This window comes from Pelecanus crispus, chromosome 11 (genome assembly GCF_030463565.1).
Source record: "Pelecanus crispus isolate bPelCri1 chromosome 11, bPelCri1.pri, whole genome shotgun sequence".
Lineage (NCBI taxonomy): Eukaryota > Metazoa > Chordata > Aves > Pelecaniformes > Pelecanidae > Pelecanus > Pelecanus crispus.
Window position 1 is genome coordinate 8,908,030 of NC_134653.1, and position 15,745 is coordinate 8,923,774.

General features: G+C 39.9%; 1 protein-coding gene across 3 annotated transcripts; it reads right to left on the bottom strand.

Annotated features, from left to right (window-relative positions):
• Positions 1–1,758: 1,758 nt before the first annotated feature.
• SMIM10L3 (small integral membrane protein 10 like 3) lies at positions 1,759–13,698 on the bottom strand. 3 transcript variants are annotated; one of them, XR_012831509.1, is made up of 3 exons: positions 13,513–13,698; positions 2,279–2,388; positions 1,759–2,188 (listed from the first exon to the last, which is right to left on the bottom strand). XR_012831509.1 is itself a non-coding variant. In XM_075719055.1 (2 exons), exons 1-2 carry the CDS (start codon positions 13,696–13,698, stop codon positions 11,895–11,897), a joined length of 207 nt encoding a protein of 68 aa, XP_075575170.1. In that variant the 3' UTR covers positions 9,050–11,894. The 3 variants fall into 3 exon arrangements, 1 of the variants encoding a protein (XP_075575170.1); XR_012831508.1 differs by having other exon boundaries at positions 2,279–2,391; XM_075719055.1 differs by lacking the exons at positions 1,759–2,188; positions 2,279–2,388 and adding an exon at positions 9,050–11,915.
• Between the last annotated feature and the right edge of the window lie 2,047 nt (positions 13,699–15,745).

Sequence of the window (15,745 nt, forward strand, 5' to 3'; positions counted from 1 at the left end):
TATCACATTGGGATTTTGGAAGATCCATATTAATTCCAGAATAATAGAACAGAAAATAAAGGTATGCTTTTACCAGTCTTAATGTAGCACTTAGGGATGTGTTTCCATTCTTTGCTACTGGACTTTTTATCATTTATGGAAAACACTTAAGCAGAAATTTATTCTTGAGCTAAACTAGCAAAGATATTCATGCATATGTATGTTTATATGTAAATATTTATATATGGTTATATACCTGCAGTCAGAAAACTACAATTTCATATTTTATGTTAATGAAATGGTCTTTTATCTCTGATCACAAGATCAGAGGTATTCTGGGAGTATGATGAGCAAAAGACTCTCTGAAGGCTGCTACATAGCTGGTGTGGATAGACTGCACTGGTTTCAGTCCAGTTTTGAACAGAGGCATGACCACTCACATTCAGTAATTGGTTGAATAACGGGAACTCTTTTTTGATTTCCTTACAGAGCCCATTAGCAAAAGTTTAGGTGCAGACTCCACCTCTGAGTTCGGAGTCTGCCTGATTGAAATAATTTCTCCTCCCCTTCTACTAACAATCAGCAATTTTTTAACACTTCTGTAGTACTTCTTTAATAAAGCCACTGGTAATAACAGCAAATAAAAAAAAAGTCATGTAAAATTCTCCCTGAACTATTGAATTTTCTGTTAGTTGGGGTGTCTTCTGTTATAAGTGGAAATTGCAAGGATACACTCTATTACTACTCTGGCGATGTGTGTGTCAGTCACAACACCCTTTAGAATAACTGGGAGAAACTGACTGGATTCTTCCTTATGATAACAAGAATTATTACAACACAATGTTTGTCAGATTAGTTTGAAAGCAGAATTTGTTGTGATTTAAACTGAAAAGAAAAAGAGCTCTGAAAATATTTTTTCATACCTGTTTCTTCTAATAGCCTAATTTCTTGTAAGGACTTTCCAATTCATGTAATTTGGTGTGACTTCATTAACTCACCATTTCAAGAAGATAGTCCGATATATTTTCTTGATTATTAGTAATAGATAAAAATATTAAACTTCTATTTCTTTAACTGCGGCACCAACATCAAGCAGCTAAATTTAAACAAAGTAATGCAAGAGCCAGCACACTGCAGGTGAACAATGTGTAGTCGAGGAAAAAAAAAATTAAAATTTAATACTCCAGGAAAAAAATAAAACAACGAAGTTACACTAACTTGGATAAAAAGCTGTAATAACTTTGCTAACAATGACTTTATGCAGTTCATGTGAGAATATCTAAGATTAAAAAGCAATAGTGACTAAAGCTATGTAAAAATTCTTAGCAAAAGCTGTTATTAATTTAATGATTCAAATAAAGTAGCAAATTATACCATTTTATAAACCAGAATTCCTACGAGTTTTCTCTGTTTTAGAAGACCATCCAATATGCTGTAACTTTGGACATTGTGTATTTTATTTTTATAGTTCTCAGCTGGTAAATGCTGACTCTTTGTTTCAAAATAATACACTTATTTTAAGATTGTTGTTCTATGAGGAGTACAATATTTGGAAAGTACGCAATGAATTTTAAAGCACTTCAGGAACATGGTATTGTCTCCCTTGGAATTGCTGGGAAGATTCACATTGACTCTACTGTCCGTAGGCCTGGGCTTTTAACTTGACCTAAATTTAAGTATATTCCCATAAAACACCCAAGTCTGGACCCTGTAGTTTGGTGCACATAGGGAGATCCTCATGCTTACAGAGCTCTGATTAAGTCAACAAGGCTAGACATCAGTACTGATCTTGTGTGATTAGATTACAGGATTGAAGCTGTGATTCGTCCTACTAAAACCACTTTAAGTTACTTAAACAGATAAATCCTACTATCCTACTTGCTTTCTCCACAGTTTTAAGGGAGTACTTCACCTTCTAGTTCTGCATTACCATAAGGTGTATTTAGGACTGGAAGGACAACAGAAATAACTTTGGGGGAAAAAATAGTAAAAGCATAATTTTCCTTTTCCATAAAACGGATATAAAATATCTGTGCATTTTTGTTTCCTGTGAACCGATTTCCAGTCCTTATTTAATCCCACCCCCTCTGTGGGATCTGAGCTATTTCACAGAGTTCCTGTTATAAAGGAAAATCAGATCATATCTGTGTTGCCTCTTGTCTCAAGTTGTAATTCACATCTTCTCATCCCATGTTCCTGGCAAAATGACCTATCAAAATTAAACCAAGAATATGTTCAAAGCACTTTTTTTTTTTCTTGGTTGGTCTTTCCCCCCGTCCCCCCCACGTTTATTCCTTACCTCTCAGGTTTTGTATGTTAGGTTGAGGAGAATCACCTTGTGTATGTCATCTATCACAGCTAGAATAGCTGCTAGGAGGCAGAAGTGCAGTTCCCTCACAGGCAGATCAGCTGCTGGATTTAACAAGCACATGTGAGTAACAAAGATTTATCAGAGGTATTTTCACTGATAAAAGCATTCTTTTATAGTAACTATAGTAACAATAGCAATATACAAAACGGAATCAAACCTTTGGACAATGCTGTTTCAATAGGGGTCTTCAGAAGAAACACTTCCTATGTGAGGAAAAAGAAACTGCTAAATAATCCATTCGGGAACAGCTACAATGCCTTATTGATACTTTATGAAAATACATTAGAATTAACTGTAAGTTGAGCAAGTAGTAAAGAAGCTTCATGAACTGACCATAACAAAACATCCAGTGATGAAAATCTCTACAGCCTTCTAGCTTGCTGGCATTGGCAAGTAAGTAGTTTAGCTAAGTAGAAAGACATCAGAAGATAGTTATCAACTGCAAACGAATCATTATAAACCAGAAAGAAAATGTGAGAAAGAGCTCTGAAAATTATGTTTGACAGTGACAACACAGACCAGACAGCTTTTATTTTAACCAACAGATTGTTGGGAACACACACCATATATGAAAATGAAGGACTTGAAACCTGCTATAGTCTGTACAGATGTTCTCACTCAGAAAGCAGCTAGAGGGAACAGCAGATAAAAGAAGGCTGTCCAACTTTAAAAAGGTTTGAATTTTCAGTCTGTCTTGACAAGTAAATCTAGTTTTTGTGGTAGTCTCTGATTTTCAGCCTGATAGAAAATTCTACAAACCTGACCTAAAATGACAGACACCTGAAGGTGTACAAGCAAGCCCTTAGAAAGGTGCTATACAGTACCATAAAAATATATATTTTTTTTTTTTTATCTTAAACACTTTTATATCGAAGGAGGGGAGCAAAGGCCAGAAATTGAAAATGTTGTAACTATTCTAACTCTGGAGCAGGTCATACATGCTTGCAGTCAGTGTGCGATACTTGGAATGCAAGGCTAAGATCTGAGAGGCGATTTAGGAATCTCTGCTGTAGAAGATTTCTTTATTATACGAAGCAAGACAGGATTACTGAGCTCATAAGGGTTATTTGTGAATAACTTCCAGCTAAAGTGATTAAGGGCTCCAGCCGTTAGCCCAAAAGAAAGAGCATCAAAAGCATCCTGCTTGTCATTGCTGCTGGCTTTTTGTTCAATGAGCAAGAGGTGAGCATTTGCCTTCTGTGTTGGTTTTGGTCCTTTGCCCTTGGGGATACTTTTAACAATGCATAATACTTGAAAGAATTCCAAAATGTGTTTGGTTTTTATTTTCTTTTCTTTGAACTATGAGGTTAAAGATAAATAAAGGAGTATTTTGATATGTCTAGAAAATATTTGCGATAACAAATAGACACAGCACTTCCTAATGCTCAAGAGACTTATAACATGCTTTTTACAAGCACACCACAGTTCTTGATAACAAGACACCCATCCAATATTTTCTTTTTCAATGAAAGGTAAAGCACTCCATCCACTTTTATTTGGTATTTGTGTTTGGTTTGAGGTTTTGTTTTTTTAATTTTAAGCTGCTATCATACCTGCCAGAAAAGGCAAGAGCTAAGAAACATACTGAAGAGGTAAATGTTGTGATGGATTTAAATTGCTAAAAGGTTCCTCTGGCAATCTCATATTTGCACAGAGGGAATTTGGGCTCCTGTACAGATGAGCTGCTCTCATAGAATTCTATAGTATGAGATGAACAAAGACAGACTACCACAAAGTCATAGGCCACCAACTTGAGTCTGACTTCAAAGCACTTCAGATCCTAATAGGAAGAGATTTGGATATGCATGCGGTAGCATGTCTACTCCTGAGTTTATTTGCAGAAGTATTCCAAGTTCCTTGAAGTTCCCCATGTACTGCAGGTATCATGCCCGTTTATATAAATATATCTAAAACTACTGATAAACCATCTGAAAGTGATGACAACATGAGTAATTAAGGCTAGATCACATCACTGTCACAGTGGGGTGCCTGGAAGATCATGGGCAGGCAAAGAGGTTAGAAACTATTACTTCAGTACGTACCATGCAAATTCCAGAAGCAATGAGGGACCTACGGTGAAGTGCGGAGAGAGCGTTGATCGCACTTTCTTAACTGTGATGTCTAACCACAGGCCAAAACTTCACAGACATTATTAGATGATTGCATTCATTTTCCTTCCCCCCCCCTTCTTTTTTTCTGTTTAAATGCATGTTTTGGAGGGAAAGATGCTCTCAGCATTCATCATTAAGAAAAATAGTACACATTAATTTTGTACTCAAGGTATCAGCGTTTTCTTCAGGGCTGCCAATACCGTTTCTTTTCAGAATAAATACAGCACATACATTTTGAGGAAGCATGTTATTGTTATCACCTGTGGCATCAAGGGACCCCGAGATCAAACAAAAACTGTAAGTTAATTATGTCTTTTGAGTCTAGAATCAAAAAGTAATCTGATAGCAACTTTCAGAAGAGAGATCTGAAAAGTGAGGGGTTTCTGGTTTTTTTTAATGTTTTTAATGCTCAACATTAAGCAGAGGATACGTTTATTCCACTCCTTTAATGTGAATATTTTATTCAGCAAAACCAAGAAGTCTGACATATCTGTTAATACTAAGGTGATTTTAACCCTGAAGAGAAACATCCAGCAATGTTATCCTGACTTACAGAAGGGAGTTGCTGTGGCCATTCTACATATTTAGCATGGTTTGCTTTCCCCTTCTAAAATGAAGCTATGTTGCAAGCTTAGAGCTAGTTAGTTAGGAAATACCTGGGAATTACATTGAATTTAACTAGTTTGTGAAGGTGTGTCACTAAAAAAAAAAAAAAAATGTGTAAAAAGAATGCCTATGAATTAATATTGGTGGCTAACATGATTAAGCTAGCCTAGAGCTCAGATACCAAATTTCCAAGGCCAAAAATAAGGCATTTAGCCCTTTTAGTCTCACATAGGTTTAAAATTCGTTTGGTATTCAGTAATTGCACATCTCTCAAATTGTATCTCTGCAAAAGCCACTCGCTGTCTGACTTTATATTGTACTTAAAGAGATCATGTTTCTGACATCTGTACAACTTATACAGCGAAAAATTGGAATGAGAAGCACCAAAACTAGCTCTTGAGCACAGACAAAAGATCATTTTTTAAAAGATTTTTATTTCTGTTTTTAAATAGCTTGATAAAACCCATCAATTGGTATTCAGAGTTCAGTTGTAAACAGTTACAATACATTACTTCTGTGTATTGACTTTGTACATCAACATATTTGCAGTGACAATCCATAAGACAGGTCAAAGTCAGCATATTTATAAACTGAAATGCACTGTACTGAGAAAAAACGATGCTGTAACTGAAAATATTTAAAAGACTGATGTTTAACTCCCTCCTGTGGTGTAAGCAAGCAGCATCACAATCAACAGCTTCTGGAAGCTTACACAGCACTCTATTATTCAAAAGTCTGTATTCACCTCATCAGGACAACAGGTTTCAAGTTTACTATGGAAATCCTCTCAAGTTAAAAATTGTTACAATAAATTTCTAAAATAGATACAAAGTTGTAAACATCTTTCTCTGGAACAAACAAAAATGGTTTGTGCCAGCCTTCTCCATCTCCCACATTAAAAAAAAAAAAAAAAATTAGGGCCAAAGATCAAGGCTATAGACTAAAATTGTTCTGCATGGATAACATCACAGTTTACAGGAAGTATTAAGTGGCAGCATTTAAAATTAGTGTTAGTCACCAGCAGGCAGCAGAACCCATTTTCAAGAAAGTTCATGGAACACAACTTCAAGTGATGAATTAGGCACTAAGCATTAGATTTACTTTTAAGAACAAAAGCTTAAATTACATGTAGGTATTTTTATATTTGATAATATGTAAAACTGACTACAGACATAAAATTAAAGAACACTAATACAAGTTTGACTTTTAACCATTGTTGCTATTAGGTTTATACAAATCTTCCACAAAGAAGGAAGAAAAGAGATTTGCAAAACAGACTATAAATATATTAAGATCACAGAAATAAACTGGATCTTTTCAAGGCAGATTTTCTTTCTGGAAGTCCCTCAGGCCTTTTTCTAAAAATGTTACAGCTTTTAAATGTATTTCATCATTAACAATGAAATAATCATCTACTTGGTCTGAATCTTGTATCACCAATTCCAAAAAGATAACTGAGCTTTTGGAACGCAATACAGGATTAATTTCAAAGTACACACCACCAATAGGATTTACTTAGTGCGGGGTGGTAAAGGATAGTATTATTCTAGCACTTCCATATTATTCTTGTTTCAATACCATCAGCAAATTGATATCTATGATTGATATCTATGTCCCCCCCCAAGTTATTGACTGTGCATCACAGAAACAAGTGTCAGAACACAATTTATTCTATGCGCTCTTAGGAAAAAAAGGTTTCAAAATATTAAGAGTTCATTCATGTGTATTTTCCAGAAAGTTAGTACTAATGACTTAAAAACCTGAAGAGTATTGAAGATAGCATAACTGTTTCTTAAGTTTTGGCCTCAATGTATTTGATAAGCCCCAAATTCTAGCTGCAATTCTCAGCTGACAGAGGTACTACAAATTCAAATTAAATATTAGATTTTAATCAAAGCAGCTGTTTTGAAGGGAAAAAGCAGAAATATGTCACATTGACTACCTATTGCTCTGTCAGATATACCACTTGTCATACACCCTAATGACAGACTATGGATGTTTACATCTCTGTGTGGCTTCTGTCAATTTGTTATGCATAATTAGTTACAGGGGAGTGTTTCTGAAATGGAACAAAGTATCAGCATATGCTTATGCTGAGAAATAATAGGGAGGGAAGAGAAGGAAAATGTAGGTAAGACCAGGCCATAAAACCAAAAGGAACAACTTGACAGTATATTAGGAGAGTACGTACAGGCTTGCTTCCTCCAAAAATTAAAAGTGTGTATACCTGTAAGGAGGGGCAAGGGAGGAGAAAAGGAGAAAGAAAGCAAACTTTGGCAAAGTTTAAGAAAGTGCAGTCTTTACAGTCCTAAAAAAAACCAAAACCACCAGAAAAAAACCCAAACAACAAAACACCAAATCCCAAACAAAAAAACAACCAACCCAAACCACCCAACACTGAAAAAGCAAAAGGCTAAAAAATGTCTACAGATAAAACTGTCTCATGGTGCATGATGACGCACACGGATGATTTCTAAGATTGCACTAGCTAATATCACACTGAGAAGTACACCACCATCTCTACTGCATTTTGTATTGTAATGTCAGAAAGTAAATAAGCATTTGCATAAGCATTCCAACATCACACTGTGATAAAACACTTTTTATCTACATGCATAGCTCTGTGCGCACACATTTAAAAGTATATTTTCTTTTTCAAAGCAGTACACCATATAGTAAATTTCCACTCAAGTGTACATTTATGGGAAACTACTAGGCAAGTCTCTAAATATTGAATATTTTCTTACTTAATTTGTTTTCTAATGGCAGAAATAGAACTCTTTGCTATGTAGTGCAGGAAGGATCTGGATGCTGATAAAGCATGAGTTGTTTAGTAGAACCCTGACATTTTACTTAGAAATACCTCTTTCCAACACCAATAGAAGAGCAAGATGGGAGGGGAACTGGAAATAAGAAGGCAACTCCTGATTCAGTATAAAGGTCCCTTACCCCTACTAAAAATGTTATTCTTCTGTTCTACAGTAATAATCCAAGACGGTCTCAGCACTAACAGCACATTTACTCAGAAAAGCAGTGTCCACATCTGACTTACTGAAGCCACGAAACTCCATACAAACCGGTTCTTAGCTGAGATACCTTCCATCTTTTGAGATGAGTTAATATCAAAACATTTGTAGGAAGAAAACAGTGGCCTAAACCATATAGTGTTTGATTTATATATAGTTTCAAAGGATTGCTATCCTTCTGGTCACTATTCTCCCCCAGTCAGTAAAAGCCATTTGAGTGTTGTCGCTGCCAGTCAAACAGTTCTGTTAGTGCAAGAACAGCGCTTTCAATTTATAGCCTCCCCAAGCTTAAAGTGCAGTGTATTATGTGAGATTTTAACATACCAAACTATCCTTTATTTGAATTTCAGAAGGAATGTTTGAGTTAGAAAGTCACCTTTTAGGTTTTAAGGAATAAAATCCAAGGCAAAGTTAAAATGGAATAAATCCACTCACTTAAGAAATATTCTTTATATCTTATGTTCAATATACATATAATACACAGAAAAAATCGATCATTTCACTTGGCTGTATTGTATCTGCATTTAAAGTGATCCTGTAATAAGTGATTAAAGGCCACTCACTCAAAGCAGATTTTGCTTAAAACAGGACTGCATTAGCTGGACTACAATTCATAACATGATTCAATATTCCAAGATACACTCCTGCATGGGCTTGTCATCAATAAAGAGACAATCCTTCGCACCCCACTGTACACACACTTAAATTCTAATTTCTCTCATATTTCATTCCCCCCCTCCTCCCCCCCCCCCCTTTAAAATCACCACAAAGAATAGGTGCATTAAAAATTGGAGTAATGCTTTTATGCCTTTAGCTACTCCTCTTGCCTATTAACCTGACAATATCACCTACAAGTTTTTTGTTGTATGTAACTATGGTTCCCTAAATACGTGGCTCCCAAATGATGTACAGCAGAGTAGAGAATCTTCCAGGCCAAACCGTTCAGCTGAACAGACAATGTCTCGAGTAACAACTACAGGTACAACTGTGCCAGTCGATTTTGTGTATAGGAAGTTCAAGCACTCAATTATGGATGCAGGAGTGTGTTTATGTGCAACTTAAAACAAAAGCTCACCACGCAGGAAAGGAGTATTTCTTTACCTATACAGCTAGTTGCAGAGATTAAGATGCAGTTGCACAATGATTTCTTTAGCAATCAAACCAGTTTAAATAGGCTCCAACCCCTCCCCACCTTCAATCCTCCACCCTCAGCTCTGCCAAGTGTTTTTTGGGGTCAAGCTGTATGCAGACAACAGCTTCACACCATAACTCAAATAAGCCACAGACTTTTGGAGAAGTGTCTTTGTTTCTGGTGTTTTGGGGTTTCAGATCCACATCACTTCAGCAATCTTGATCCACAAACACTCGTGTTAATAGCACTGCAAGGGTGATAAACGGCAGCAGCAGAGATGCGAGTGAGTAGTATGAATGGTGTGACTAAGAGGAAACTGTTGCTGTCAAAGTAATTACTTACAATATGTAATCCATTATTATTTTGAGGGTTTTGGTAATTTTGTGACAGGTAATCATGTGGTCAAAAGTGTAGAAGTTAAACAATTAATAAAAGTACACACCAGGGAAAAAGTTATTTTCTAAATCAAAAGTCAATGGCTTTTTATCTCTTCTGACATCCAGAGGCAATAGCCAACCACTGGGGATAATAAAAACACAACATACCATTTAACATAAAAAGTAGTATATCTTACTTTCAGCACTCAACTAAGGGTAAAAAATTCCAGCATTTCTCCCCATAACACTGATAACTGGCATCTCATCTTCATAATCAAGGACTTCACTACACAAGTGTGCTAACACCCAAACAAATACCACATTAGAAACTCTACTGGCTTTCCAGGTGAATTCAGTTCAAACTAAATGCAACATCACTTACTTCATTTTGGAGAGTAAGCTAGCTAGCAAAAAGGATACTTGGTGAGTGAATCACTGGCATGACTTTACTCTGCATTAACTTTTAACTCAGAGTGAAGGGTGAGCTGAAAACGCATCCTAACTCACCATATCAATACCTCCCTCTTTAGGTAAGCCCCTAGAGCACAGTAAGCCCACCTACACCAGCTCCCTTCTTGAGAATTTTGGACACTGAGTTCAAACTTTGACCTATTGCACAATGAGTTTCTCCATCCAGAGTGCCCACGGGAGCCTATTCCTGCAAATTCTTATTCACAAGCAGCTCTATTGATTCCAATATTCTTGTTCCATTGTGTGCCAAACCCCATTGTCAGAGAAGTCTGTCCCAAAGCCAAAGTCAACAGGCCCAGAAATGATTACTTATGCTTCAGTGATAACCGCTTTTTCAAGGAAAGAAAACATTCTTTTTGAAAATTGTTTGTAGCATCTATTGTAGCGCAATAAAGCTCATGAGATATCATTTAAATTAGAGCAGTACCATCCTTGAAAAGGAACACTGCTGAGAATTATGCTGTATTGAAGATGACCCTCCCAACAGCTTTCCAATTCAAAGTGTTTTAAGGACTGATACATTAGTTACTGTTGGATTCAGAGCAGGAATTCAATTCTACAATAAACAGTTTCATTGGAAATGGTTGCAAATAGTAGCCAGAACACTCCACTAACACAAACCCTACAGAAAACAAAGGATCTGTGCTAAACAATCAAATTGGGTTCTAGTCTAGTGTTAACGGCAGACCTGCAAAAGTCCCAAAGAGTTTTGAGATTAAGAAGTTCTTTCTACTCAGATGCAGATATTCCTTGCAAAAAAAGTCCCTATTATTCCAACAGCCAGTTTTACTAGCAATTACACAAGTATAATTTTTACTTTAGCTGTCAACTTTTCACTAAAACCTGAACTGTAACTTTGTCTTTTATTTAATCAATTAAGTTTCTATTAATGTTAAAAATAGTAATTATTAAAATCTTAGTACTTTTTTACCTTCACTACTGCATACCAGAGACCTGCTAGTGCAAAAGCTAGCACAGAAATTACTAGCTGTATGATGTGAAAATTATTAGTCACATATTGTATATTTGGAAGCATTTGCTTGTATCCAAGTGTTTGCTCTGAAGATACAAGCTTTAAGTAACAAAGGAAAAAACATGTTTTCTGGTTGTTGAAGAGTCCCATAGCATATTCATTCAGTGAGGCAACCGGAATAGAATAGAGAGCAGGAAGTCCACAAAGCTTTTTGCGAAATGCAAGCTGCAATTCATTCTCTTTGCTGCTGTTCATTTCTAAGTCCAGAAACTGCAGTTTTTTATTATACCGCAAATTTCCCAGCCAGAATTGTGCAAAACATTCCAAGTTGTCTCCTGGACAGCATGAGCTAAAGTCTCCAGCAAAACTGCAAGCTTTCTCCAGCCAGCCCATTACTGAAATACTATTAATGCAGTGAGAAACCCTATCAAGACTGTCTTTCCCAGAAGAAAGATGCAGATGAAATGAATCCTTCCAAGGAGCAGCTGCACTCGAGTTTCTCCCTGCTGATTCACTCAAACTCAGAGGCATTTCCTTGCCAATCGAAGGCAGAATTACAGTATTAAAGAGAGAACAATTCCTGGTGTTAAAATAAAATAATTCTTGTAAACTGCTACTATGATTTTGAGAATTGTTCAACACGGAATGTATGTGTGTCAGGTGAGCTGCTGCTGCCTTGTGATGATCTGGGCCACTGTCACATACTCGTTTCTGGTTTAAATCTTCTTTCTTCATAGTCCTAGAGAAGATGAGCATAGCTTTGCTGTTTCACGACAGGCTGAATTTGAAGAAGAGCGTGATTGACTCTAGTTGCAGCACACAGTGCAAGCAGCACACCAAGTCACAAGTCAGTGGATCTCAATATGGACCTAAAGAGAAAGAATGCAGACAGCTATTACACTATCCCAGTTTCTTGGTGCCCAGTATACAAAAAAATCTTTAACATAAAGCATAGCCCAACTGCAGAAAGTAACAGTAGTCCAAACAGACAAGTCTCCCTACAGGCTGCGTGAGCACATCCAAAGGGGTAGGAAGTATAACCAAATATAAACTTTCTTCTGTAGTTTCAGTTTAATCTGCTACAAACTCTCTTTGATAACAAGCATCAAAGCGAGTCAGCAAACGAGCAGCTCGAGATTCGCTGTGTAACAGTACCATTTTTCTTAACCAATAGAAATGCCGACTGTAATTGATTAGAGGCTTAACATTAAAGGCAAATATTAATCTTTCTGTAAACAGAAGTGCACACTGAAATCAGACACACAACACTGAAAATCAACGATGTACCATGCACAGCTTCCCAAAGGGAACTGGTCAGACTGGCTGCACAAGCATAGCTAGAGGGTATTAGTTATATTGTAGTCAAACGACAAGCTGATGTTGTTACAAGAGAACTATTATGTAGCAACACAGATAACAGGCAGAGGCGAGGCATTCTTAGCCACCAAGGTTACTAAGCTACATGTACAACTCCTGGCAGTGTGGTTCAATTTCAAGCTTCAGAACTGTAGGACGAGTCCCAAAAATAAAAATATGAGACACCACATTTTGACCTCTTCCCATTTCAACTTACCTTTTACAAGTCACAAACCGCAACCAGATTTGTCTTTCAGCACTTGGCCACTAGCCAGATGTCAAAACTTTCCTAACAGCTATGTTTATGAGAAGAAAGAAAGCGTCCAATCTTTGGCTAGAGCAGATGTTTGTTGCAATAGTCCATAGCCTGCTTCTCTTGCCAGTTAAGTTAAAGGTAAAGCTTTCATTTCATCACAAAACCAATGAAACGTCAACCCTACAAAGAGCGAGAGCTCCTAATGTCTTTCGGTCAAAGCTGCTTTAGGGAGTTCCACGTTTTGTAGAAAGAAGCTCAAGACAAGGAGAGACGCAAATTAAATTTGAACTGTCATTTTCATGCAATGACATTATTATTTAAAACTACCTCTACACTTCCCCTGCTACAACTGCTCTTGACTTTAAAAAGAAAAAAAAAAAAAGCCAACAAACCAACAAAAACAAACTGATGGAGGAAATTATTTTATTAGCGCCTTACAGGGTGTCAGGTGTACAATCAAAATGCACATATTCACAGTTTATTGTCTGTAAGTTAACTACGGCTTAGCAACCGTCTGCAAGTTAACTACGGCTTAGTATCCCCGACAAGCTCGCTGCCACCCGGAGCCAGCCGCGCAGCGGGCGCTGAGGCCGGAGCGCAGGCAAGGGCGAGCCTGCGGAGCGCACTGCACCCGAGCGACAGCTCCGGCGGCGGCACAGGGGCGCGCAGCGGCCTCCCCCCGGCCCAGCCCGGGGCAGGGGACACGTCCGACCCGACGGCGCCCACCGGCCCTCAGGGGACGCGATGGCGGCTGCCGAGCCGCCGCCCCCGGCAACGGGCGGCCGCCCCCGCGCCCTGCAGCAGCGGCGCCGCCGAGCCGAGCCCTGCCGCCCCCCGCCGCCGCCGCCGCCCACCTGCAGCCGCACGTTGAGCATCATGGAGGCGACGATGTAGAGGTAGGGGAAGTTGATGCGGAGCTTCCAGGCCAGGTCGAAGAAGATGAGGAGGGTCCTGGTCAGCCCCTTGCAGAACACCCCGTAGGACCTGGCCGCGGCCGACTGGGAGAGCCTGGCAGCCAGGGCGGACAGGACCGCCGCCATATACCCCCGCCCGCGGCCCCGCCGCGCCGCCGGGCCCCGCAGCCGCCCCCCTCCCCGCGCCCGGCGCCGGGTGTCGCCAGCGGGGAGGAACCCTCCGCCGGCGGCCTGCGGCCCTGCGTCACCCTGACGCCGGACGTCGGGGCGTCTCGCGCTGCGCTGACGCGCGAGAGCGCCCCCTCCCGCCGCGCATGCCCAGAGGGGAAGGGGCGGCGGGCCGAGGGCGGGAACGGGGCGGCCGTTGGAGCGCGCGGCGCCGCCTCCCGTCACGTCCCTGCGCGCCTCGGCGAGGGCCCGTCCCGCGGCGGCCGGCGCCGTGCCGGGGGCCCGCGGGGAGCTGCTGCCATTCCTAAAAAGCGTCTCCCGTGCCGGGGGCCCGCGGGGAGCTGCTGCCATTCCTAAAAAGCGTCTCCCGTGCCGGGGGCCCGCGGGGAGCTGCTGCCATTCCTAAAAAGCGTCTCCCGTCCGGCCAGCCCCTCGCAGCTGGCGGAGGAGAAGCCCGGGGGCCTGACCCGGGTGTGCGCCCCAGCCTGCCCAATAAAAAAAATCGATGGGCTGTCAGTGTTGATAACGATTTCTGGGTTTGGGTGGGGTTTTTTTGTAATTTTGTTCTGTTGCTCATGCAGTTAGGGGATCATTTCTGTGAGCCAGCTACTTCGCAAGGAGATACTTGCTATGCTTTTCAAGCCACTGCTTCAGTTATTTTGAATGTAAAATAGAGTGTTCCAAGTACAGGTTACACCTAAGATTTCCAAAACGTTTTGCAAACATTTCCTAGGAAGCTCTTTGAGGCAAATTATCATCATGACACTTGATTTGCAGGTAGGGGAAAATGCCCCAAAAGATGAATAGATTACCAACACCGTTTATGAAGAGGGCCATTCCCCACCCCGAACCGTTCTATACAGCCTCCATTCAATCAACTCTTAGTAACTGTGAAATGAAACAGAAAAATCAGTATCTTGATCTAAACTCCTTGTAAAATACTATGTTATTGCCACAGAATCACACCGGTGCACAGAGAAAGAAGAATTCCAGAACAAAACTGGACGCCTTCCCAGGTTTATCCGCAATCCCTTTGTCTGTAATCCGTTAGTTACATACTAGAGCAGAAAACCCCTGGAAAACCCCGCGTGTGTCTGGAAATGGTAAAGGTTCCATTAAGGAAACTACAGGCACTAGCTTGTGCTCTCAGGAATGGGACTTTTCCAAGGACACTGGTGTTAGGAGAGCTTGTGGGTGTTAGGCGTGAGAAAGGCATTGAGCATGGTTTTAAATGGCAGAACCAGTCAGCGGAGCTGGCCTTAATGCAATTTTTAACCCCGTCCAGCCTCTGAACAGACCTGAAGGAACCCATTTGGATCTCAGGCCTTTAGATAGCCCCTTCTTAGCGTGGAAATCCCTGATCTACTTCCTTCAGACCCACTTCTCCAACTCCAGACAGCTGCAGGTCACCGCTGTCTTCTAAGTACATCTGATTGAATTTCAGGCTGTAGAGTTACATGTCGTCTCAGAGGTAAGATTATCCTACTGACTTACAAAGCAAGACACCACTCATTCAGATCAAAAAGGTCTCAAAGAAAATGTATCTTAAAACCTACCTTCTCAGGAACTTGTCCATCTTCTGCAGGGCATCCTACCAGATTCAAAGCTCTTCAGATCCCTCTTTAGCCACAGACTTCTGTCAGTGCTTTAATCAAAGATGAATGATCCTCTCTGAGGCTAGGATTGATCTGTCTGTGATTTTGTACCTTCCGTGTGCCTGGTTGTCTTGAGCCTACCTGTACTATTCCAAAGAGGGAAAATTTCAAAGGACTTGTTATCTGCACTGTTTTCATTTTGGAGAAATATATATATGCTTGAAATAATAGCCTTCACACTCCCCATCAGTTCATTCAAGAAGTACCCTTCGGGTTGTTATTATTACAGCAAGCCATGCAAAAAAAAGGCAGGAGCCTGAAGTTACGTATGTTATCCATAAAGTTCATGCAACAGCTTCTGATTCCACAGTGTCTTAACTTGTGTTGCAAAATTTTCCAAAGACAGGTAT